The following is a 27,009-nucleotide window of genomic DNA, read 5'->3' as shown; positions in this document are numbered from 1 at the left end:
CGCTGACAGCTCACAACAGGAGGGAGGGCACGAGTCAGGAGTGGCCACACCTCCATCGGGGAGCGAAGAAACGGTCAGATGGAAAGTGGAAGGTTGGGCGCGTGCGCCAAGTTCAAATACACAGGAAGGTGGCGCAGTAAGCAGCCCGGAAAGGGAGCCAGGTCCTAAAGCCCGGCGCAAGGAGACAGAAGGGTCCGGGGGGTCAGCGTCAGAAGAGTCCCGGAAGGAAGAGACCACGGGGGGCAGAGGGACCCAGAGAAGAACGGTCAGGCGGAAAAGGTGGAGTAAGGCTAGGATATTAAGTTGGTGTACAGGAGGCGGGGACCCAGACAGAGCTTCGCCATAAGACGTAGAGCTGCACGCAGCAGCTGGAGAATGGAAACTGTAACTCAATAAAGACTTTTACAAAGTGATTGCTGGCTAGCGTGATCCTCTGTGAGCTAGGATCTGGAAGCAGCTCTGACAATATCATATAAAAAAAGCAATAAAATAGTCTTGGTATAAGAAAAAAAATAAATAAAAAAATAAAATAAAATAAAAAGTAAAAAACAAATAAAAATAAATAAATAAAATAAAATTTAAATTGAAATAAATGAATTTATAATTAAAGTCAATAGACCGAAAGAAAATAACAAAATTCCAAGAAATAAAGCACCCCAGAGGGAGGGCTGCTCGAATGAAAGCAGCAGTATTAAATCTCTAAATAATATTGCAGAGTGCAATTCACCTCAGTCGCCAGTAGATGGTGCCCAAACACAGCAACTGAAAAATAATCTAAAAAGAAAGCTGCAGCTACAGATATTGGCCACAAGAGGCCGATGTTGCCTAAGAAATTGAAATAAGGCCTTGTTGCACAGAAATAAACTGTGATTCGCAACGGAGGGCCAGAGCGCGCGCGCAAAAGCGCCAGCCCCCGAAATGAAGCAAGCCCCTCACCCACCTAAGGTGTGTGGGGGTGCCCAAAGGCCACGGGTGCAACCCTCCGTGACCTAGATAAGTTTTTTGGGCTGAGAAAAGGCCCAACGCTGATGGCCGAAACGGCCAAAAGGAAGCCTATGGAGCGCCCGCGCGTGCCCCAGGTGCTGGAGGCAACTAATACAAAGTGGGTCCAAAATCAAGGAATTACCTTGGGCCTACACAGGGCAATAAGGCAGAAAAAATTGGGGTGCGACGACCGGCAAGGTGCACCTCGCCACTCCCGAGGAGCCTGCACACAGCTGCAGGCGGCGGCAAAAGGAAAAAGTAACCCCAGGCGTAGAGGCCTAAACTCCGATAAGGCTAGGGACAGGACCCCCCCCCCAGGAAGGGCAAGGCTGCCCTTACAGAGGCGACCCCAGGTAAAGGTGGGGAGGTGTGGGGGGATAGGGTAAGTAGAAAGAAGGAAAATTGAGTAAAAAAAAAAAAGGTTTTAAAAGGTACAAATATCACCAATTTCTCTCGCTGCAACTGCACTGATCCAACTGATCCGATGCACTCTGCAAAGAGAAAGAGAAACCAGAGTGCACCAGTATTTAAAGACTATGGTCCCACCCACCCAATTTACAACATACAATTTGCCCCAACAACCCGGTTATCCAATCACATTGGCAGGTAACAACTATTAACCTGCCTGGCATCAAGAGGCCTGGCCCAGCGGCCCACACCGCAACACGTAATCTCATTTATTGGAGAACATGCAAATGCAGCCTCTTGGAAAAATGGCATAGTCCTGAGTAAAACTCCACTCCCCTTCTCTCCCACTTCCTCATTCGTCAACAGCACCACCCCCTCTATGGTTTCCTCTTAGTGTAGCACCCTGCTTGTGGTTAACGCTTAGCTGGAATGAAATATTCAACGCAGCAATAGAGAAATTAAAATAATAATTTATTTGTCAGACAAATAAATGAGAGGCACAGTGGTATATGGTTACCAAGCTCTGGCCTGGCCTCCTGCCATTATGGCCAGCACTTATATTCCCTTAATCCAGCCCCCTTTGCTCCTCCTTTGGCTGCCTCTGTCCAATCAGCCTGGTTGAATTTCCTATTGGCTGATTGCTATAACCAATCCTAAAAGATACACCCATATCCTCCTGTCCTTATATGGAACACAAAGAGCTATATATTGTTACATCTATAAATGACAAATAAGTAGTAATATATCTTACATGTGTCTCAACAAGGAATCTTAATTACCAGCTCACCTCTTGCCCTCCTTGCCCTATTGCCTTCTAAAACAAATGGTTAATCTTAAATTTTTATCTTAAACATATGTCAAGGATCTTGAGTTTCACATCAACATTGAAAGATCTCCTTCATTTGAAGGTTTCTAAACAAATGTCTGACAACTAATATATCAGGACTGCTTGGATGGCGTCTCTTGTCTGGCAAGGGGGGCTAGACTGGTGGCTGACTTAATTTCAAAATACAACTCTTACAACTATATGAAATCTAGCATTTCTTAAATCCTTTGCATAATTACATTTAAGCCAATATATTTAATACACAACACAGGTAGCCTCTTAAAAGGAATAAGGCCTTTTTAAAGTAGAAAAGGGAACTCAGTAAAAAAAGCAGTTCCAAAAGAAGCCTCTTCAGTTTACACTCCCCCCCTTCTCCAGCCAGTTGCTTTTCCCATTAGCTCTTCCCAACATTTATTGCCCTCTAACTTTCTCAGTTTAAGAAAGAAACAGCTTTAAAAAGACTTCCCAAAAATGCTTTAAAAAGACTTCCAAAAATGCTCTCTTTCTGCCAGCTAGATGCTTCTCCATTTGGTCTTGGCCTTTTAACCTTAGAAAGAAGATCTGGCTCATTTTACTGGGAGGCACATTGGTATTATTTTACTATTTACCAACTATTAATTATGTTTATCTCTGCCTTTTTTATCTTCTGTAACATGTAGGGTCAGTGTCCTCACTCAGTCTGTAATTCCAGCTTTTACGACTTTGAGAATTGTTTTCTGCTATAAATCAAAGGGGCCCCTTTGTCTAGGAGGAAAACACTGTCAAGGTTCTCTAAGCAGCTGGTCTTGTGCCTGGCATGAAACTTTTGAAAATCTAAGCTCTCTCTTTAATATACAAGTCCTGATCAAACATTAATAAAATGCAGGCTTATGCCTGATGCCTCATTAGGACCATTTGTCTTTGAACTCTTTGCTTGCAGGGTTCAGGGTGATGGTGGATCTAAAACGCTTTCTAGTGATAACGTATCAGCCAGCTGCTCCGGCTCTGCCTCCTCCTACTCTCCCATTATTTCCCAACTTCTCCCCTCATCTTCCTATGAGCTGTGATCTCCCTCAAACCTCTGTTGTAATTCTGAACTGTCTTCTTCTCTGGAAGGGTCAGGTTCTCTCCAGAGCCCTCCTCCACCTATCCCAGTAGTTTTGGTCAGTTGGGGTGGCATGTATGCAACGCCCTTTGCAAGTATGGTGAATGTACATGTTTGTCGAGTGCCAGCTCGACATCCGAAGAAATCAGTCTCACACCAAGATAGGTTGAAGAAATATGGCTGCTCTAGGGCTACTGCAGCACAGCTTTTATTGTGTGAAGTCAGAAAGATACAATATACAAGCGAAGCAATTTGTTCTCAGCCAGCAGATAAGGACCTTCGCACTAGACCATGCGAGCATCAGGCCATGCTACGTTAACCAATCATTTGGGACAGCACGAGCTATTCATGCGCTGTTCATGCTCCAAGGATACTTCTAGCTATGAAATCACCCTGCAGTAATAAGAACTTTGCTCATGCTCTCATGTACAAGCAATCATTTTCCCACATGCCCTCTTTTCTTGTTTATATTATTAGAGGAAAAGAGGGACCATTAGTCCGAATCGTACACTTCATTGCCTAAGCGTCTATACTTTGCAACATAAATTCCTCTTGTAACCCCTGTGGTGGGCCGTGGTCGGTACCACCATGCAGTGCATTGGGAAATCAAAGAGGGTATGCATTGAATGCAACAACACACCATAATGAAGCCAGCAATACATGCAATTACAATCAATAATATTGTTCTTAACCATAATCCATTAGGCAACCAAGAAGACAACCACTCCCATGGATCAAAACCTTCAGGTGGATTCAAAGGATTATGGGCTATCATTTGTTCCATATAATCAATAGTAGCAGAGATATTGGTCGATTGATCAGTTATACACATACAGCAATGAGAATGAATTAAGGCACAAATTCCACCTTTAGAGGCAAAGATTACATTTAAAGCATAAAAAGTGTATAAAACAACTTCTCTTATTTCTGACATTTCTGTGTTAATCATTTTTAAAGCCAAGATAGTAGAATTAAACAAGGCTTCAATCCAGTTTGCCAGTTTATGCAGATCACGGCAATTCATCCCTACACCAAAAGAGGGAAAAAGGGATCTAGAGATGGCTGTTCCTGTATAATGAGAAATAGGTGATTATACTTCCCTTCTGTTACGCAAATGAACCTCTGGGAGCTTATCTATTTTATATATCAGGGGGTATCACTATTTCTAGAGTGCAAGTTCCAGAAAAGGCAAAGGGGATTTCTTTGTAGGCCCTTGTGCCACAAAATAACCATAAATCAGATTGAAGCAAACATGTAGATTTACTGCTCTTTCTCATCCAGTTGAACCAAACATAAAAATCTCTACACGCAGCTTGTTGTTCATAAGTCATGTAGGTTGTGACATTATTAACTGAGACTTTTGGCCTATCACTCATAGTGGTAACATTAAGAAAACAAGAAGATCCATTAACATACTCATATGTCCAATTACAATATGGATAATGACCTAAAAATTTACTTCTATTATGATTAAAACAAAAACAATAAGACACTATTTCTGCAAGCAACAAAACACAGGTGATAAACTTATACGATTGTCCTTCATATTATTGCTAATCTTAAATGAAGCATTTACTGGAATGCTAGAATACCACCATCAAAAAAAAAAGCTCAAAGCTTTTTAAAGCTTTTCAAAATCATTTTTCTCAGCAGCTAAAAGGCAATAGCCAAGCATATTCCGCTTGCTGTAACTAAAAAGATTGCAACAAGGTCGAGAATAGGGCCCATTGTCTTCGCAGGCCTTGCTAAAGAACCATGTTGCAACTTGCTTTCTGTCCGGGAACCATGCCAAAGCACAAAAATGAAACAACTTGAACACACTAAAATCCCCTCACCCCCTCCCTTGCCAAGAGTCCACAATAGTTCCAAGATAACCCTCTGTACATGCTCAGGGGACCACATCATAAGGCAGGACTCCTGAGGGAGGAGAAAAAAATATATATCTGGGGGGTAAAATCCAAGTGATGCCAATAAGGATGAGAATGGTAAATTATTCCAATAGCTGTTTCCGAGCAACCTGCGTGATATTTCGTGGCTCGATTATTGGCATGTAAAAACCACAATCCAGAAGAAGCCACACAGCCATTTCTGCAGATCACGGTAATTCATCCCTACACCAAAAGAGGGAAAAAGGGATCTAGAGATGGCTGTTCCTGTATAATGAGAAATAGGTGATTATACTTCCCTTCTGTTACGCAAACGAACCTCTGGGAGCTTATCTATTTTATATATCAGGGGTATCACTATTTCTAGAGTGCAAGTTCCAGAAAAGGCAAAGGGGATTTCTTTGTAGGCCCTTGTGCCACAAAATAACCATAAATCAGATTGAAGCAAACATGTAGATTTACTGCTCTTTCTCATCCAGTTGAACCAAACATAAAAATCTCTACACGCAGCTTGTTGTTCATAAGTCATGTAGGTTGTGACATTATTAACTGAGACTTTTGGCCTATCACTCATAGTGGTAACATTAAGAAAACAAGAAGATCCATTAACATACTCATATGTCCAATTACAATATGGATAATGGCCTAAAAATACTCACATGATCTTTCTTCCGGTCAACACCCCTCCCATGCAATCAGGTATTGCACCTTCTTTCTTTGCATCCTGGAGTCTAGAATTTGTTCTACTTCGTACTCTTCCTCTCCTTCTACCATGTCTAGGTGCCTGGTAAGGGTGTGCAGGCACGACGGGTGACAAGACTGATCTGTGCAAGATGGGGTGAATCTTCATAGACACAGGCAATCGGAGCCAGAAAGTCAGAGAGTTGATCTGGTCCACAACTTCAAACGGGCCCACTCTTTGGGTTCAGTTTCCTGCACATGCCCTTCTGTGGAAATCAGATTTTGACAGCCACCCCTGACCTTCCACATTAATCTCGGTGCCAGGTTGTCAGTGCGCATCGGACAATTTCTTATAGGCCTCTTTAGCACAGTCCAAACGCTCTTTTAGCAAAGTCTGCATTGCTGACAGTTCTTCTACAATGTATTTTGCTGCCAGAACCGACGGGGTGTCAGTCGGGGTTGGGAAGCTTGCAATGATGGTATCCATAACGGACAACACTACTTTGTGACCCGCAAAGAGGATCTGGTAACTATCAATGCATGTGTATCCCTTTATAGATCACATTTTCCGCTGTGATATGCAACAACAGATATTCAGAGGCTTACTAGTTCTCATACTGGAGGGAAAATAGCTATCATAACTATATTAAAAACAAAATACCGTACTGATAAGTTACAAAACTGACAGTGTAAACTTGAAGGACCCCATGGATACAAGCAGGTTCCAGGTTCACCTGATTTCTGGGAAGAGCATGTGTGTGACATGCTAATTGTTTATTACTTTGTGCCTCGTTAGGATTAGTTTGTTTCCAGCTCAGCTTTACCATAAAGCCTGAGGGAGGAACACATTTATTAAAAGTACCTGCTTACTGAGAGTTTAAATGTGGTTCAACTGGAAGAGGCACCTGGCTGACTCCCACAGAGTTGCATCCAATATGAAAAAAGAGATTTGTGTTACAATATAAAAATATAGGATGCACTCCCTATTTTCATAATTTCCTGCTCCTCACTGGACCAGTCCTTCCCAATTGGAATCCTTAGTCACCCTTCCTTGGCCCATGAATTCCTCTAAGTCAACTTCTTCTTCCAGCGGTCACCTGTTGGTTCATTCCTCATTGGCTTCTAATCACTCAGGCATTATGAGGGTCTTCTTGAGTATATGCTTCTTCCTTGAAGAGTTGGTTTCGACTACTGCTTAGGCTAAACAATACAGAGGTGTGGGAGCAGTGCAATGGTTGGGTAAGCCCCTTCTTCCGATCTGAAAGATTTAGCAAAAGGAGGTGCTTCTGGCAGGAGGTGTGAGGACTCTGACAGGATCCTGGAGTCAAACGGCCTTTCCCACAAAGCCATTAAGCACTAACTAGGCTTTGGGAAGCAGCCCTCCTGTCTCTTTCCCAATGCTGCTGCCACCCCAGGAGCTGCTTCCGTGGCCCTTCTCTGCTGGCAGGGAGAAATCAGGACACCCTGGAATCAAGGCACAACCCAGGACAGCTCAAGGAATTCCGTAGCCATTCCAGCCAAATCAGGACTGCTGAGGCATATGCATTTAAATCAGCTTTAAAATAAATTTGCCTCCAAGGTTAATGGACTCTTGAACTGTAAGGAGTATATGAGAACATTTACAAAGCAAAATGGTCAGAGCTGGAGGACCATAGGATTGGCATAAAAGTCCACTGCCTTTTAATATTATTATTATTATTATTAGATGATATAACCATGCATTCAAAAACTGTCAAATCTCTGCTTGCCTGCAGTTTTACATTAAAAACAAAACTTTGATGCTTTATATCAGGAAATACCATACTTCCCCATTCCAAACTATTGATTTGAAGGATACACATTTTAGAAGCAACTTTTTATTTGCCACAGTCATTTATATTTATCATAATAACCACAATGATAGACAGCACTCTTTTCTCTGTGTACTGCATCCCATTTCCCTCCATGAACAGAAAAAAAGAGAGAGGGGGGAAGAGACAGGGATCCAAATGCCTGACTCTCACCACTAGGAATCGCCCTCACATTGATATGAATTATTGAATTCACAAGGAGGAGATTTATGCTGAACCATAATTACCCATCAATGTGAGGCTGGTGTTAGATATGTGAAGCATTATAATAGTTATTTCAACTGGAAAAGCTTCTGAGGCAGTGGAGATAAAGGGAAGTGCCAGAGAAACCAAAACTCCAAAGTATACTTTGAGGAAGTTGCAATACAAAACAATACAGACTTATCTGGAAGTAAGACCCATTGAAATCAGTGGCACTTACATCTAGATAGACAGGTATAGAATTGCACTGTAATCCCTTTGAAATAAATGGTTATTAGTTCAACCAAAAGTGCATAGGAGTGTGCTGAAATCCCTAGGAGTTTGCTCCAATCCTTCCAGCCAAATATATTTATTGGTGAGGGATGGGGTGGAAAATTGAGAAATATCTTTCGCTTTCAAGGAAGGAAGCAAACTTCCTTTGAAACTGGAGGTGGAACATAGATATTGTGGGTTATTTTGCCCTGCCTGAGTTTGTCTAATCCTCTTTTCAAGTTATCTAAGCTGGTGGCCATCACTGCCTCCTATGGAAGTGAGTTCCATGATTGAACTATGAACTGCATAATATATTATACAGCACATAGCTTCTGAACTGCACTAAGCATGCTTCATCCCTCCTTTCAACTATCTCAGCTAAAATATTTGTGATATTATGGGGTTAATCATTAAATAGAATACTTTTCTTTTCTTTTTTCTTTAACTTACTAAACACAAGCAAAATAATTAAGCAACATTAGGTTGCCTTCTCCAGGACATCGAAAATTTTTGTTAGGTCTAATTGGAGATGAATCTATGTTTGCCACAACGGCCACAAGGATACTCCTGGCCCAGAAATGCAAATCACAGGAGATTCCAACATTGGAAGAATGTTGGAGTAAGATGGTGGAATATGTTGAGTTAGCAAAGCTGACGGGGAAGATCCGGAATCAGCGCGACAAACTGTATCTCCCCCCTTGGGACTCGATCATGAGATTTAGAGTTTCATGCTCTGCTGGCTGAGCTATAGAAAACCCACATCAGCAGTGAAAGCCACAGTTGGATTGACCTTAGAGTGGACTAGTCACATTTATGGAAGAGGCTATCAGTGGCAATTAATTTGATGGACATACCATTTCCATTTGCTCGGGGAGAACAGGGGGAGTGTGCGACTGCCCTCCTGTTATGATAGTCCTGTACTAATGGACATCTGATCAGTCACTCCAAGAAGGATGCTGCTAGACTGCAGGGTTCTTCTTGTCTTCTGAAAATGGAGGGTGGGATTTGAATCAGGGATAACCAACTACGTAGCTGGATTCAGTTCAAGACAATGTGGCTAAGTCTAGTCATCACTAAACAAATCAGCTGGCTCAAAGTATCCTCTGCCTTTCACAACAATCTGACACAATTAGAACAAGGAGGGGCAAAGTTCAGTAAAATGATTTAATCAGCTCTCAGTAATAATCTTAGAGTCACTGTATTCTATTACGTGCCTACCAGTGTGTCCCTGGCACCTTTCAACAGCCCTGAGCTATGTCTAGCTTTGGCAGCTGAGCAGTCACCTGAGCAGTACCTTGAGGCTTTGATTGCACTTTGATTAGTAGCCTGGAAGAACAGAAAAAGTATATTGTTCCTTCCAACTCAGTAAGCGAAGGCAAAAACAGAGGAATTGGATCAGAATTTTTTTTTCCTATTTATTTAAGGACAATTATGAGAAATGTTGGTCAGAAGTTAAAAAAGACTTAGAAATATGGTCTAAATTGAAGCTTTCCTTGTTGGGGCGAATTGCAGTCATAAAAATGAATGTATTGCCAAAAATGTTGTTTTTGTTTCAAACTTTACAAATTGTGGACAAGATGGACTGTTTCAAGAAGTGGCAGAAAGATATTTCTACATTTGTCTGGCAGGGCAAAAAGCCCAGAATAAAATTTAAAATATTAACAGATGCGAAAGAAAGAGGGGGGTTTGCCCTGCCGGACTTTAAGATTTACTATGAGTCAGCAGCTTTCTGCTGGCTGAGAGACTGGCTGCTTCTTGAGAACACTGACATTTTGGACTTGGAAGGTTTTAACAATGCTTTTGGATGGCATGCATACCTGTGGTACGACAAGGGTAAAGTGCATCAAGCTTTTAAACACCATATTGTCAGGAAAGCATTATTTAATGTCTGGATAAGGTATAAAGACTTATTGGAAAATAAGACCCCAAGGTGGTTGTCACCTATGGAAGCAAAGGCTCTGAAAAGACTTAATATGGAGGCCGAATGGCCGAAATATTGGGAGATATTAGAATTAGAAGGAGATAAACTGAAATTGCAGAGTTTTGAGAAACTAAAGGACAAGGTGCGAGATTGGCTTCATTATTTAATTTGGATAAAAAGTTGGGTTTCCAGGTGGAAAAATCAAAATTGGAAACAGAACTGTTAGAACCTAAAACTAAGATTCTTTCAAGAATGTTTAACTTGCTGTTGAAATGGAACACACAGGATGAAACAGTTAAATCAGCAATGATTAAATGGGCACAGGATATAGGTCATAATATTTTGTTTGCTGACTGGGAAAGGTTATGGACCACCAGTATGAAATTTACGGCATGTAATGCTTTAAGAGAGAATATTATGAAAATGATTTATAGGTGGTACATGACCCCAGTCAAGCTTGCCAAAATTTATCACCTGCCTGACAATAAATGTTGGAAATGTAAAGAAACTGAGGGCACTTTTTTTTACCTTTGGTGGATGTGTCCGAAGATCAAGGCTTTCTGGGAGATGATATATAATGAAATGAAAAAGGTATTTAAATATACCTTCCTTAAGAAACCAGAGGCCTTTCTCTTGGGCATAGTCGGACAATTGGTGTTAAAGAAAGATAGAACGTTTTTTATCTATGCGACAACAGCAACAAGAATACTTATCGCAAAGTATTGGAAAACACAAGATCTGCCCACCCTGGAAGAATGGCAGATGCAAGTGATAGATTATATGGAGTTGGCAGAAATGACTGGCAGAATCCGAGAGCTGGGAGAAGAATCAGTGGAAGAGGACTGGAGGAAGTTTAAAGACTCTCTGCAGAAACACTGCAAAGTTTATGAATGTTAAAATAATGTTGGTTTTGGAAATAATATGGCATTAGCGATATAGCTTAAGAAAAAGTATGCAAAACGTAACAGAAAAGGAGGAAAGATAAAAGTTATATTATGTCGAAAGTAAATAACATTATAAAGGTGTTTAAGTACAAAGAGGAAAGGTTGGTGACATAATAGAATACACCTAATGATTAGAAATGAGATTTGAAAGAGGGTAAGGACTTGCTGTACCTGATTGGGTAATGAGGAACACAAAATGGAGGAGTGAGGAAGTCAAGAAAGGAAGTTAATTTGCCATGACCTTAAAAGTTGGAGTTTTTACACTTTTTATCTGGTTGGGTGAAATTTTTCTTTTACTGGATTTTATTTTGATTTGTTTTAAATGTACTTTTGAATATGTTTTGTTTTTTCTTGTTCTCTTTTTGTATCTGTGGTGGTTATGTATTTTTTTCCTGTGTTTTTTTTTCTTCTGTGAAAACCTAATAAATATTTTTTTAAAAAAACAAAACAGAATTATTTTTTCTATTTCTAATGATGAGCATAGTCACATGGCCTCAATTGACTTTGCAGCCTTCTTGGAACAAGTTGCTCATTTGGAGCTGTTTGTGGTCCTGCAGTAACATTACCTTACAGTGGTACCTCTGGTTAATAACTTAATTCATTCTTATCCTTAGGCGTACTTTCACTAAGGGGACCTCCTGCTGCGCGCGATTTCCATTCGCATCCTGGGGCAAAGTTTGCAACCAGGAGCAGCTACTTCCAGGTTAGCGGAGTTCGTAACCCGAATCATTCGTAGTCAGAAGTGTTCGTATCCAGAGGTATCACTCTGCTTTCTACCTCAGCCTTACTTGCCTGCCCCTGAAGTGATTGCTTTGCTGCCACTGAGTCACCCTTCTTTTTTCTGTGTATATCAGTTTTACTGGTTGAAACATCCATTGCAGCCACATGCGCTGCAATATGAAGTCAACATTTTAACCACAGCTCATCCTATACTTCGCAGCCTTGCTGGGATGGATCTAGTATCCAGGCTTTTCTCTTCTTTAGAAGAGGAATCCTTAGATGGAGACTGTATTGAGGAGGTTTCTTGTAGGTGGCTTCCGGGCTTTGCCATTGCCTTTTTTGGTTCTCAGCTCCTTTATTGGGTACCGTCAGAATTAAAATTTTATATTACCGTATTTTTTGCTCCATAGGGCGCACCTGACCATAGGTCCCACCTAGTTTTCAGAGGGGGAAATCAAGGAAAAAAATATGATTTCCCCACTCCCCCCAGCTCTGCGAGCAGCGGACAAGCTGCCGGCAGTCTGTGCGCTTCTCCCAGACCTTCTCCCTGCTTTTACAGGAGGTGGGGGGATTCCCCCACCTCCCGCAAAAGCCCACAGTTTGGGGAGAAGCGAACAGAAGCGCACAGCCTATGCGCTTCTCCCAGACCTTCTCCCTGCTTTTGAGGGAGGTGGGGGAATTCCCCCATCTCCTGCAAAAGCCCACAGGAGCCACACACCCTTTAAGGAGCGCACGGCTCCTGTCGGCTTTTCTACAAGGAGGGAGAAGGGACTGATGCGGCCAGTCAGTCCCTTGTCCCTCCTCGGGGAAAAGCCCCCAAGAGTGGCCCCGCAAAAGCCGTGTGCTCTTTAAAGGGGCTGCACGGCTTCTGCTGGCCTTTCACAAAACTGGCAGAAGCCGCACGCTCTTTAAAGGGTGCGTGGCTCCTGTGGGCTTTTCTACGAGGTGGGAGAAAGGACTGGTGCGGCCAGGCAGTCCCTTCTCCCTCCTGGGGAAAAGTCCCCAAGAGCGCACGGAGCTTGTGTGCAGCTCTTGGGGGCTTTTCCCGCCTGCCTCCCCTCTGCATTCGCTCCATAGGATGCACACACATTTCCCCTTGCTTTTTAGGAGGGAAAAAGTGTGTCCTATAGAACGAAAAATACGGTAACTGTATAGAAGAAAAAAATTGAAAAGTGACTGTTGACAACTAATGAGATTGTGGTGAAATAATTCAGACAATGTCAACAGTGATTTTTGAATGTCATCATTTTCTCTATGTCGTTATGCCAAAGGGGAAAATAAACTCCTCTTCCCAGAGTTTACTGAACATTTGTCCCCAAGTGTTGTTTGCAGCGCAAACACGTAGCCTATAAATCCCTCCAAGTAAGCCTCTACAGGCATCAGTTCTCTTTCTAGAATGATGAAGGCACTTCTGAGCACATGGCTCCTCTTGGCCCTGCTTTCTCCAGGTAAGTAGGAACCAGTAGGATGGGGAACTTTTACAGAAATAATATTTAGAAGCACAGAGGAATCCAGAGAGCTGAATTTAAGAGAGCTAGTGTGTTGTAGTCATTAGCGGTTCAGACAAGGATCCAGGAGACCAGGGTTCAAATCCCCACTCAGCTACAAAGCTGTCCCCTCTTTCTCCCCCCTTAACTGTCCTAACCCCCCCAAAAAAACCCCAAGAACATCGTCAACATTTTTCATAGGTGAGTTGCCCTAGCATAGCTATTAGAACCCTTAAAGACCAACTCTCTTAACCTGGATCTAACCCTGTTCATTTAACTCTGCTTAAAACTGGTTGAAATGCAAAATCTGCTCCCCAACAGGTCTGGGTCAGTGATGGGACAGAGTTTTCCTGCAGAGGATACCCAGTTTCCACAATGCTTTTTTTCATACATAAATGATGGGATAAGCCTTCCTGCTGCTCATCTGGCCATTGCTCCTTTATCTAAGCTCACATCTAAGATTGTAATTGAACAGTAGGGAAAAAAAGGCATTGAAGTAATAGAGTGGATGGGAGGAAAAAATGGGCCGTCAGACAGGGAGGGTTTACCTCTTGGAAATAATTAAACCAGTGTTCTGGCCAATGGCTTTTATTCATTTTCTTTTACTGAAAGATCTTTTTAACTTGAACCCCATTTCATTTAAAAGATTTAATTCACTCTCACCTCCTTCTCTGTGTCAAACGAAGGAAACCACAAAACCAAATAATAATAATGTTAATGATAATAACAATCCATGAACTAATCTTTTGCTCCTGTCCTCAGCATTGCCTCTGAAGTGCAGATACGGATATAACAAGACTGCACTGACATTTACTGGCAATGTAAGAGCCAAAGTAAGAGCCGATTGCACCTTTCGTCAAGATTTCTGTGTTGCCAGTGTTCTGCGTACAAATATAAGTAAGATTTATTTGGTTTTTTGTCTTTTGTTTTTGGAATTACTAAATTAGTGGTAAGGAAGCTGTAGATGAAAGAGAACTCCCATCTGCCTCATCTATCCTGGCCACCAGTCAGAGATGATGGGAGATGTAGTCCAGCAGCATATGGAGGATCATAGCTTCTCAATCCTGCAGTAAGGAATCACTAACATTTGAAAATGGGGAAACTAAAATCACCTGATCACAAGCATCAGATTTCCATCTTGATGTACATATTCAACCACCATTTTGTGGTTTGCCTCAGGTGCCAAAATACCTTGGGGCTATTCTGGGTGGGATGGTGGTGCTCACTTGACCATCTGTTCCTACATCATTGCTACATACTTGGAGGGAGAGGGGGAATGGGACAGTGAGGTTGGTGCAGTTGAAGTGCACTGCCAAGTCTTCTTCCTTGGCGATCACTAGTAGCTGAGTAAGTTTGTCTTCCATAAAAACGGTTTTAACAATGAGTCCGTAAGTGACTGTGGAGGCCAATTCTGGATCCACACGTCCTTCCACAGTGGGGGCATTGGTTTCCAGACAGGAGTTGATCAAGGTGTGGATTTGCCAAGTGTGCCTTCCTGCTAGCATGTTTCTCCCTTGCGTCCTGAGTTCAAGTGACTTCAAAGCCTATGACACCTTTGGTAATGGCTGTTCTCCAACTGGAGTGCTCACAGGCCAGTGTTTCCCAGTTGTCAGTGTTGATACAACATTTTTTAGATTTGCCTTGAGACAGTCTTTAAACCTCTGCCAAGTATTTTGGGTTGGGCAACAGGAGCTCAGGGAAGTATTTTCCCACCCTGTAAATGGTTATGATCGACTAGCAGAGAGAATGCAGTGTATGGCACATGTATTGTCAGAAGTATGGAAGAAGCCATGATTCTTCATGCTGTAGATTGGACCTGAAATGAAGTTCTACATTCATTCCAAATTTAATGCCTTTTACTCTGGTCTATGATCGTAATAAAGCTTTGAAAGCTTTGGTTATAGTTTACAAACTACGGTTGCAATCAAAATTATTCACGCCCCATTGCACATTGGGTTGATTATCAAATTTTACAGACTTCTAGCTGTTTGCATTGAGCAAATCAAGCAAAAGCCATTGAAATAGCTCTTAACAATGGCTGCTTCAAGTGGTTTCCGAAATTCAGCTGAAAATGCAACTGATACTGCCAAGAACAACATTATTTATTTTGGTCGAAGACCCACAAAATCATTTTCAAAAGCAAAATAAAAGAGAAATACAAGGAAGATTAAAAGGTGGTCACATTGTTTTATCTGCAGTATCTAGGTTTATTTCTTATTACTTCTGAGAGGTAAGGGTAGTATCATCTGAGTTATATTGGCTACTCTACACTCACTATTATTTAACCCATCCTTGGCAAGCATCTTTTACAGAAAATTGGAACCATTACAACGAATGTGTCTTAGCAGCAATAAACCTTCATATCTAGATATTTCTTTCAAATTCTTTTTCATAGGGAAATTCCAAGAGCATCTTTCGAATCAATGCTCGCCACCCGGAATCTGTTTATCAGGCAATTACAGCTTCACTGCAGCGGATGGTAAATTCTTTGAGATGAAGATACAATGCTGCAAGACTGACTGGTGTAACAATGCATTTCTCAGCCGTACGTTTCTTCATCAATTTAGAATCATTAACATGTTAGGGTTTTGCACTGAATTTGGCCACGGCCTGGATCCTTAGTCAATCAGCAGTACTTAGAGAATCTGTGCCTCATTCAAATGGGGTGAGACAGCCCCAGGTGGCTACAGATTGTGTTGAGCAGCTCAGGACTATTAGGGGTTCTCAAGGGATGGAGAGTCAGGCAGGATGGGGAGGCAGTGATGAGGAGAAACTGTGAAAAAGAGGGACCTAGCTAGAGACATGGGTGACACTGTAGGTTAAACCACAGAGACTAGGGCTTGCCAGTCAGAAGGTCAGCAGTTCGAATCCCCATGACAGGGTTAGCTCCCGTTGCTGGGTACCTGTTCCTGCCAACCTAGCAGTTCAAAAGCATGAAGTGCAAGTAGATAAAATAGGTACTGCTCCAACGGGAAGGTACACGGCATTTCAGCGCGCTGATCTGGTTCACCAGAAGTGGCTTAGTCATGATGTCAGATGACCCGGAGGCTGGTTGAAGACAAATGGCGGTTCCCTAGGCCAATAAAGCGAGATGCGCACCACAACCCCAGAATAGTTCCCGACTGGACCTAATGGTCAGGGGTCCCTTTATTTTTTACTTGGCAGACATGTCAGCCAGAGAAGGGATGGGTTGCCTTTCCAACCAGGCCTCTCCTTCTTCCTGCCCCTCAAAGCAGCTCCATGCAGAATCAGATCATCCTACTGATAGGTGGAAGGATTTGATTTTGCACAGTGCTAGTCCCCCTTGTCCCAGCCATATTTTTACTGTATGTTAATATATGGTTACATATCGCCCCTATATCCAAGTGATGTGAGATTCCATGGGTACCAGGCATGCTGTAACCCAGGGTCTGTGTTTCCTGTGGGACCATAATGCACTGTGGTGTCTTTATCATATATGGTTATGCATCAATATATACAACCTGAGGCCTACAATGAAGACATCCACCAGAAGATGTCCTGTCCCTCTCATAGACACAGCAGCATCCTTGCCTTGGCAATTTGTCTTTTCCTGAGAACGGTCACATCCCTCATTTTCTAATAAAACCTAATCCTGGTTTTATTACTACACAGGGAGCAGCCTCCATTCCTTTGATGTGCTGCTGTGCTAATCTGCTATTTTAATGACCCACCTCCCCAAAATGGTTACCTCAGAAGTAGATTGCTTCTGGCATAAGTCATGTTGATTTCCGAGGATTTAGAAGTGTCTAAAGAAGTGTCAGTTATGTCAATTGAACTTTGCCTACGTTAATTAACCAAGTGGATAAGTAAAAAAAAGTCTAAAAAAAAATCGGGGCCAAGAATACAATCTTCAAGATGCCTTTATAACATTCCCTATGCATAATTAGCCATCAAAGATCTATTTCAAGCAATATAATTGGATACTTAAGCGCATGAACAGCTCATAAATAGCTTATGGTCCCTTAAAGATAACGTTCAATTAGATGCTCCAAATATGGGCCTTACAACCCACCTATCTTATCCAGACACTTGAACTGCTTCTGGTCAGTCTTTTAATTGACAAAATAAGCACTGTCTAAGCTGGCAGTTATTTTATTATTGTTATTTATTTAATTTATATACTGCCCTGTACCTGGAGGTCTCAGGGAATTCACAGAAAGTGACAGTTAGTTCATTGCTAAAGTGCAGAAGACAGAATCTCTGTACAAAGATAAGGGACTAAGAGCATCCATTTTCATACAGCCTACACCATAATCAATGGCAGGAAAACCTTCTGAGAGACTGAGAAGGGAAGAAAGTTCACACTCCCCCACTCCCCTTTATGTAAAGGTAATTCATCTCAGAGACCAATGGTGACTTTGTCCCATCCTCAGCCCTGAACCCAGATTGTTTCTAGATTATATTTTATCCAAGAGTACTTGCAGCTGCCCCACCAAAACTGGAAGGCCCTAGGGTGGATTCCATTAATACAACACAGAGATACAAAAAAAGAGAAAAACATCAACATGCTCACTATACTTTTGATTTTGGCAGTTCCTGATCGCAACATGCTGGCTGAAAATGGTTTGCAGTGCCCATCCTGCTTTTCCAAAGGAACAATAATGTGTAAAAGTGAGAAGACCATCAACTGCCTTGAGAATGAGACCCAGTGTGTTGCTTTTAAAGTTGATTTCATTAGAGGTAACATTGCTACTCAGACAAGAAAAAAAGGCCTAGTAATTCTTGGTAATGCAGACTCTCTCCTTGTCTCCTTCTCTCCCTTCCTCCTTTTCCCTTGCATGTTGCACGAACAATGAGAGGGATCATATTTCTCACTGGCCCCACTCTGCACCCTTCCGTATTGTTTTGCCTGCCTGGTCTGTGTCCTTTAACTCTCATAATGCCACTTGCTTGTCCGGAAGGAGGATTCAGAGTGAGATGTGTATATAAAATACCCTTCTGAACAAAGTAAAAAAAATGCATTGATTGCTTCACCCCAGTTGAATCCGGATCTCTCCACCACTGGGATGCAGTCCAGGACAAAATGTGTCCGTCTTGCTCAAAACAAATATTTATTAAGTAAAAGGAATGTATTTCATTTCCTTAAATTCTGTGACAATGAGCAGTATCTGGTTAACTCAGACCATCAGTGCAAGGATTTACAGTTGTGCAAGAGAATTTCCTCTCTCTTCTGCATGTATGTGCTCTGAATCCTCCCAAAATCTGCTCCACAGAATTGGGAAAACCCTCAGAATTCATTTAGGGGATACACAAAAGGAGGAAGAGAGAGAGAGGATATGTTCCTTTCTACAACCATACATTATTTTGTTGATGTCATGATTTAGCTACATTCATAAAGATAAAGCGCTTTATATGCATTATAACAATTTGACACCAGATGGCACTTGGGAGTCCCGTCTTTCATTAACAGGATTTCCTAGTATCTCTGGTTAAGAACTTAATTAATTCCGGAAGTCCGTTCTTAACCTGAAACCATCCTTTCAGCATATTTTTCAGGAATAATGCTACATTGGGAGGGAATTTGGAATGAATGGGGGAGGGGCATATGGCTGATTTGCCTCAGAAGGACAGAGGCAGATTCCAGGCCATTTGTGATGTTTCTACCCTACATTCTTTCTTCTCTTATTTCTGCTTCCCTTTACAGCCTTGGCTTTGCTATTTTCTCTTTTAAGGGTTGAGTAAGAATTCTGAGATGAGTACCTGATTGGCTCTTGGGGTTCGCCTTTTTCATCTGCTTTATGTTTGATGCGTTTAACATGAAATTAGATATGGTAAAATAAAAGGATTCTCTGGATACTTAGATCACAGTGGGGCAATGAGGGAGCCTTAGTTGGCACCCAACCATCCTGAGAGACAATGAAGTGCAACTCCAGCTTTTTTTGCTGCTGGATCACCCTGTTGACTTATGGCAGGTTCACTCAAGGTTCAGACACCAAGGTGGGAGTGTTGTTCTCAGATCTTGCTGTGTGGCCATAGCATGTGACTTTTAACATGCCCAGGAGATGGCAGGGATAGAATTCCTCGTATTTTATTGCAAATCACCTGCCCACAAGAATTTGATTTAGGCCTGTTTTCAAATTCTCTGATTTCATTATATCTTATACCATATTTTTCGCTCTATAACACGCACCCGACCATAAGACGCAAATAGTTTTTAGAGGCGGAAAACAAGAAAAAATATATTCTAAACGAAACAGTGGATGTATGATTTTTGTGGTTCATGCTGTGGCCACAGAGATGTGATCTGACGGTGAGTTTGGGGTAGCCCAATGCAAAAATCCTGAGGATCCATGTGGATCCATGCTTTGTAACCACATTTTTGCACCACTGCGGCCCCGGGCAATAGTGGGTGCGTGCTTTTTTTGGTGCAAGCTGTAGCCATGGACATGCTATGTGATCTGATGGTGAATTTGGGGTAACCCAGTGCAAGGAGACAAGGACAAGGAGCACGCGTGGGGTGTGTGGAGAAGGATGCTGCTAATAATGCAGAAGAGGGGTGTAAGAGGAGGAACACGCGTGGGGTGTGTGGAGAAAGATGCTGCTAATAATGCAGGCGAGGGGTTTAAGGGGAGAAGGAACATGCGTGGGGTGTGTGGAGAGGTATGCTGCTAAAAGGGGAGAAGGAACACGCGTGGGGTGTGTGGAGAGGGATGCTGCTAATAATGCAGAAGAGGGGTATAAGAGGAGAAGGCTCCTCTCCTCTCCCACTTTGCTCCTTTGAAGCAAGCAGGCTCTGCTTCTCTCCCACCTCCCCGGCTTAGCAATCTGAAAAACCTCACTGCGATTTAGCGAGCTGAGTGGGGAGGAGAGAGGGACATGGTTGCTTTAAAGGAGCCAACCGGACAGGAGCCGCTTACACTTGTGTAAGTGGCTCCTCTCCTCTCCTGCATTGCTACTTTGAAGCAAGCAGGCTCTGCTTCTCTCCCTCCTCCCCACTCAGTGGCTCTTCTACCGCTTTGCTGTTTCAAAGCGAGCCACGGAGGAGGGAAGGAAGGTAAACCATGGATCCTCTGCTCATGACTGCAGCAGATCCCCCCGCCATCCATAGGCATTCACTCCATAACACACACAGACATTTCCCCCTACTTTCTAGGAGGAAAAAAGTGAGTGTTATGGTGCGAAAAGTACGTAAGTATAACCTGTTTATAAATATTCTTTGTGTCTTGAGAGTCCTTTGGGTATGATAGCAATTTTAAATTATATCTGATCTATTTTTTTACCTGAAATTCTAATGCTGGAAATTTTGTATATTCATGTTCTGACGAAATTATATTTCTCAGATTTCTTAAATATACACTTTTAAAAACTAACTTATTAAAATTATCATTCACCATCACAGGAACCATCTCCTAGTCCCTGAGTAAAGGACTAATGCCAACATTTCTCTCTCTCCCCCCCCCCCAGATTTTTTTCAGGTCTACCGTTTCACTTTCCAAGGTTGTGGAACAACAGATATTTGTGCCTTCGGGAAAAATAAAAAAAAGTTGTTAGGAGCTGGGAACTTTGTTCTTTCTGTTATCCAAGAAGGTTGTTACAATGCTTCACAAATCTCACACCAGCCTGAACATGAAGAGTGAATGGGACAGTGTAGACCTCCTCCTTGTGTATTCCAAAATCAATTGCAAAAAGGGGGAATTGGAGGCCTAGTGTTGAAATTCAGGACTCAGGATCTCTGTTTCTTTCTTTTTTGCTTTTGGTTGAAGTAAAGGGAAGCAAGGGGCAGAGAAAAAGAGGTCAGAATACGGGAATTGGGGATTCTAACTTCAAAGAATCCTGTTGTGTATCATTAAAAAACAGTTAAGTTTTCATTATGACTATTACAATGCAAAATAAATGGTTATGGAGAATCAAATGCTGGTTCTCAGATCTGTTTCTTTCAGATACAAATGTAATTATCATTTATTGGTTTAGCCACGGCGATTACAAAAGACGGAATACATAAAACAGAATAAAAACAAAATAAACTACATTGCACAGCTAAAATCATTATTCAAGTCAGATGATTCCTGAGATAAGAGGTTTCTCCTTTGAAAGATTTAAATTAGGGCATATTTTAAGCAGAGTTCAGTGGAATTCAGCTCCGGCACCTCTCAGGTTAGTGCCATTGCCATTCTAAGAGAACAAGGAACAACTTCGTGGTGAACGTGGTGAACTCTGGCACCTGCAAATCTAGAAAAATAGTGCTGATCCCTACAAACCTTTCTCCTTATAATCGTAAAGGCAAAACAGATCAATTTTTCAGAGGGCTAAGGGGATTTGTCCCTTAATAAATAGTTAATCATATAACCAATCCATCTCTCAAGTGGGAGATTTAAATATTTTAACAAAGCTTCTCTGAAGTCCTCTTAGATGGAACAAACCAGTAAGTAGTTGGGTGAATATTCAGGCCCCTCACCTTTACGTAGGCAAACTACATGGGGGATCCAGAGAGAGCAGCCTTCAACTATGACAGAGTTGTAAAAGCTTTTCCCCATTTGGTATTTGTGATGTGCTTACATAGTGAGGGGGCTGAATGGCTAGTTTGGCATAGCAAGTTGCAGGCAGTTGGGATTTCAGTTCCCACCAGCTGCGAGCAAGCAGCTACATTGTTGACATCATGTGATGTCTCTGAGCGTGAGACAGGAAGTCTCAGCCAGTTTTCAGTGTACCCGGGTGGAGCTACTGAGAGTTGTCTTTCGCTTCTGTGTAGAAGCAGAGTCGAGTCAGATACTCTCGTGCTGTACTGCTCAGGAGCGCAGACATGTTTTGTACAGTCTTAATAAAGTAGCAGTAGACTATGGACTGCCTCTTTCTTCTGTGATGCGGTGCCAGGAGAAAGTGAATGTGCTCCTCTCAGATGGGAGGGGTCGCTTATCATCGGTCTCTCTAGACTGAGGGAGGATTCCAGCCAGAGAGTGACCACCGGAGAGAAGCCCCGGCGTCCCGGTCGGGCGTTTCTCCAACACAGGCTGGTCCCCATGAGGCAAGGTGAGGCAACCATCTTAGGAGGATAGATCCATAGGGGCAGCAGATCTGACCTCCAAGGAATTCCTTGCCCCTGCTGCTGACACAGTGGCAACAACAGCCGCAGTGCGCTTCTTAAAGACCAGATTTGCCCCTCCCCCACAATCAGGTTGCCTCTTCAGTGGCCTCTTGGCCAATAGTAGGCACTGCTGGTCTCCTCCTATGCTTGTTTCCTGTGAGGATCTTTATTCCTCACCCTTCACATTCTTCCGGATGTCCATCTGCACTCATCTCTTCTTCCCTGGAATGGGGAGGCACTATTTTGTGGTTTGCCTCATCTGCCAACATGTCTAGGGACAGACTTGCCAAGGAGCACATTTGACCATGAAATCATGCTTTAAAATATGAAATTTCATATGACAAGGTGTCACCTCAGTATCTAACACAGTAAGAATATCTCAAGGAAGATCATAATCATCAATAATGCGTAGTATTTTCTTATTCCAAGATGGAGTCTCTCTATTATTAAAAATCTGAATCTCCTTGCAGCCTCCATCCCCTTTTTAAATTTTAGCCAATACCTTAGAGAAAGGATATGCACGGTGACCTTCACTGAACAAACACCAGTTTACATAGGAGGCAACTCCAAGGTGGCAAGGAGTCTTCGCTCCCCACCCCCTAAAATGTCTGAGGGAGCCCGTCCCTCCCAAAGTAGATGGGCTTGGCAACTGGTCTATAGGTCTCTCCTAGTTGCCTTCAGACAGGGTGCCATAGACACTGCCCCCCCAATTCCTCTGATTGAGCAGCCTGGCAGGATACTTTGGTCATGCATACAACAGGCATCAGTAGTATTAGTATACTACCTCCTGTCAGTTCATTATGCCCCACCCCTCTACAGATCTCATATGACACTCTACCCAAAAAGTCCCATCTCAGATGTCCCAGCTCCAAGGGCTAGTATGAAATAACTTGGGGGGGAATCCACATAACTCATCTGTGATGATGGCACACCACTGCCTCCTTCAAGTAGACAGGGACCACCCCCTCTTTCAAGGAGGCATTAATCACCTCCCTGACCCAGTCAGCTGTCCCCCCCCCCTGCTACTTCAGACAAGAGGGGCAAGGGGCAATGTCCTTGAATCTTACCAATTGAAACTCAGTCAACACATCAGGGCTAGAACGTGCTCTGGACACTCCTTGAGTTTCATCTGCTGTAACAGCTGAGTCAGGTTCCCAGTGGATGCAAGCAATTTCATCCTCAAAATGCTTTGCAAACAAGTCACAGCATTGACAAGTCACAAGCACATTCCCCGACTCCCAATGACAGGCACCCCCCATTTTCACCTTGGAGATTTCCTTTTTCTAACCCAGCCTCTCACCCTGGGAGATGCCCACTTCTCCACCTCTCCACCTGGTTACTGGAACCAGGTTCAGATTTCCCACCACCACCACTTGCAGCACATTAAGCATTTGATTTGATTTTTAAAGCTCAGTCCAATGTTTCATATCATCATGTGGTTGAGATGTCTTAGCATTGCCTCATCTTTGTGTCCCCCCTTTTTTTAGTGTGAGAGGATTTCCTAATTAATGAAACATTGGAAATAAATGGAGAGGGAAAATGCCACATTTTCTTAGATGTGATTACACACATATGACTTTACTCCATCCTTTAGAAATTCTGCTAGTATAAATAAATGAGTAGAAGGAGGTGTATTTAAAATAAAATAAATAGCAATAATGATGGCAATGTTGATGCTGTTAGGATTTATAAAAGTGAGAACACAATAAAAGCAGGAAAGTGAGGAGAAAAGAAAGGGGAGAATTGAGAGAAAGTAAAAAGAGAAAGAAGGAAGGAAGGAGGGAGAAAGAAAAGAGAAAAATGGGGAAGAGAGGAGTGTGTGTTTGTGTTAAAAATGGTGATGAAAGCTGTTCAGAAGTCAGATCATTGGAAATAGGTTACAAGAGGAGATGTTATCTACAACCCTTTCATTCCTGTAGCTCCACTAGTCCAACCTGTAGATCGCAATTTACTGATTGTGGAAAGAATTCTGCTCGATCACTGTTACCGAGGCATCGCCCTCCCTATCGCCCTCCCTCTGCCAGAGACAAACCCAAGCAGCCACCGCCTCCTCCCAAGCCCCTCTCATGGGAGGGGATGTTCTGATGCTGCACAAGCCCACCCTGCGCCCACCCCTGCCCCATCAGGGAAGCAGCTGGTGAGCTCCTCTCACGAGACGGTATTTTTGGAAACCCACCCCTGCCCCTTACTGGAGGAAACCTTGCTTGTTGGATGCAGCTCCTGCAAAGGATGTGCCTGCCCCACCCTGCGGGAGGACAAGCCCCCACCCCAGCAAGATGGGTGCTCAGGGGCCACAGCAAAAGCAAGTTTCTCTTTGGATGCCATGCTTGCGTTGCTTGCATCATCACCATCATCATCATTGATCAATTAATTAAAATTACTTGCTATCTTGCCCAGGGCAGGTCAAAGTGACTTACAAACAACACCCCACAGAGGGTATTGGTTTGTGAGAAGGGGTCGATCTGGTTTTCATTATGTGCTTTGTGTTTTTCTCTTGTAAATTGCCATGAGATCAATAGATGAAGGGCAATATTCAAATTTAATAAAAATAAACCAAAGTGTGGGCGGGGGGGTGGTAATTACATTAGAAACACCCCACCCACTCCCAGAATATTAGGATGTCAACGCTCTTGCTAACAATTCTTCCCTTCAGGTCCAGGAGACACCTGTGGGTACAAAGGATGTCTGGGCGATTCCAGAAAGCAGGAATTAAATGACCTCTCTCTGTTGCCCAATGTCTCCAGCAAAATATATCACCCAGGATGCCAAAAGAGATCTGAGGTACTGGTTTGGATCAAGACTGTATCCAAATATCCACCAAAAGAATGGAATACATATTTATTTCAGAAAAATACAGTGTAGTAAGAACCCCATTACCAAATAGTAATAAAGGATCATAGAAAAAGGTCACTTAGGAATTTGGGAACATTTGGGAAAATACGTACAGAGAAAACAACAAATCTGACTTATGCCAGGCTAGTATATTTTAACACCACTTTCTGAACCTCAAAGAGATGTGGCAGCCATCTGTGTGTGCACATCCCTTTGCGGGTCACATCTACCACTGTGATCTGCAACAACTAGTATTAAGAGGCTTACTGGATCTCATACTTGGAGGGGAAATAGCTATCGTTACTACATTTTTGGGACGTGGGTGGCGCTGTGGGTAAAACCTCAGTGCCTAGGACTTGCCGATCGCATGGTCAGCGGTTCGAATCCCCGCGGCGGGGTGCACTCCCGTCGTTCGGTCCCAGCGCCTGCCAGCCCAGCAGTTTGAAAGCACCCCCGGGTGCAAGTAGATAAATAGGGAGCGCTTACCAGCGGGAAGGTAAACGGCGTTCTGTGTGCTGCGCTGGCTCGCCAGATGCAGCTTGTCACGCTGGCCACGTGACCCGGAAGTGTCTGCGACAGCGCTGGCTCCCAGCCTATAGAGTGAGATGAGCCCACAACCCTAGAGTCTGGCAAGACTTGCCCGTACGGGCAGGGGTAACTTTACTACATTTTTAAAAATACTGATAAGCTACAAAACTGCCAGTGCAAACTTGAATGGCCCGATGGATACAAGCAGGTTCCAGGTTCTCCTGATTTCTGGGAAGAGCATGTGTGTAACATGCTAATTGTTGATTACTTTGTGCCTCGTTAGGATTAGTTTGTTTCCAGCTCAGTTTTACCATAAAGCCCGAGGGAGGAACACATTTATTTAAAGTACCCATTTACTGACAGTGTAGGTGTGGTTGGACTGGAAGAGGCACCTGGCTGCATCCAATATGAAAAAAGAGCTTTGTGTTACAATATAAAAATATAGGATTTCTGGGAAAGCATGCACTCTCTACTTCCATAATTTCCTGCTCCTCACTGGACCAGTCCTTCCCAATTGGAATCCTTGCTTACCTTTCCTAGGCCCATAAATCCCTTCAAGTCAGCTTCTTCTTCCATAAGCCACCTGCTGGTTCGTTCCTCCTTGGCTTTTGATTGCTATGTTATTATGAGGGCCATCCTGAGTATATGTTTCTTCTTTGCACGGTTGGTTTGGATTGCACTTCAAGCCCCCAAAGCCCTTCCCCTGAAAATTACTTCACACTGACACATAATTTTAGTTTACGTTACTGGGCAAAATTTAGGCCACAGCTTTATTGTATACAGCAAAGTGAGTGGTGTTGGCTTAGGCTTGGCAGCAGACTATAACTGACTTCTGCCTCTCTGGCTGGAAGTCTGAAAGGGTAAACACCAAATGAGGGAGCAACACCAATGAAGACCAGCGTAGCTCACCCCGGGGTTCCTGTGGTCCTGGCATGGCCCTAGCCCCTTAAGCAGACTTTGGATGAGATCCAGGACCCCCAGATTCCTTTACCGGAATACCCTTATTCATGGAGGGGCAGGTGATGCCTACCACACACTCCAATAATCCAATACCTAACCCCCAAACCTTACAAAGTTGTGACGATTGCTAAGGGGGTAGGCGAAAACCAAATGGCTACACCCAATCTGCCAAATGGAAAAAAATCCTACCCAGCCCCTGCTCCAAATCAGGTGACCCAATCCAAAGCAAGGCCAAAGCAGTACCACCTAAAATTAGGGAGGGAGGGAGGGTGTTCGGCAACGCGATGCAAGTACCCCCAGTTACGCCACGCTGCTGCTTTTATAGGCCCCAAGAATTGCGCCAACTGCTTGATTGGCCCAAACAGCCTGGCACGATTCTGGGACCCAATGGTTAAGGCTTTG

The 27,009-nt window shown here is 43.1% G+C and overlaps 1 protein-coding gene and 1 long non-coding RNA gene across 2 annotated transcripts; one reads left to right on the top strand and one right to left on the bottom strand.

Annotated features, from left to right (window-relative positions):
• Positions 1–1,181: 1,181 nt before the first annotated feature.
• Positions 1,182–21,041, top strand: LOC309537977 (uncharacterized protein). Its single transcript, XM_082233154.1, has 6 exons — positions 1,182–1,242; positions 13,153–13,205; positions 14,007–14,141; positions 15,640–15,723; positions 17,799–17,945; positions 20,670–21,041. Exons 2-6 carry the CDS (start codon positions 13,154–13,156, stop codon positions 20,840–20,842), a joined length of 591 nt encoding a protein of 196 aa, XP_082089280.1. The 5' UTR covers positions 1,182–1,242; position 13,153; the 3' UTR covers positions 20,843–21,041.
• LOC309535914 lies at positions 4,527–5,366 on the bottom strand. The gene is made up of 2 exons (XR_014221434.1): positions 4,836–5,366; positions 4,527–4,763 (listed from the first exon to the last, which is right to left on the bottom strand). It is a non-coding gene; the product is annotated as an uncharacterized lncRNA (long non-coding RNA).
• Positions 21,042–27,009: the final 5,968 nt, after the last annotated feature.

The sequence above is a fragment of the Podarcis vaucheri genome, assembly GCF_965113315.1.
Source record: "Podarcis vaucheri genome assembly, chromosome: 7".
Taxonomy (NCBI): Eukaryota; Metazoa; Chordata; class Lepidosauria; order Squamata; family Lacertidae; genus Podarcis; species Podarcis vaucheri.
This window is presented reverse-complemented; position numbering and strand designations above follow the sequence as displayed.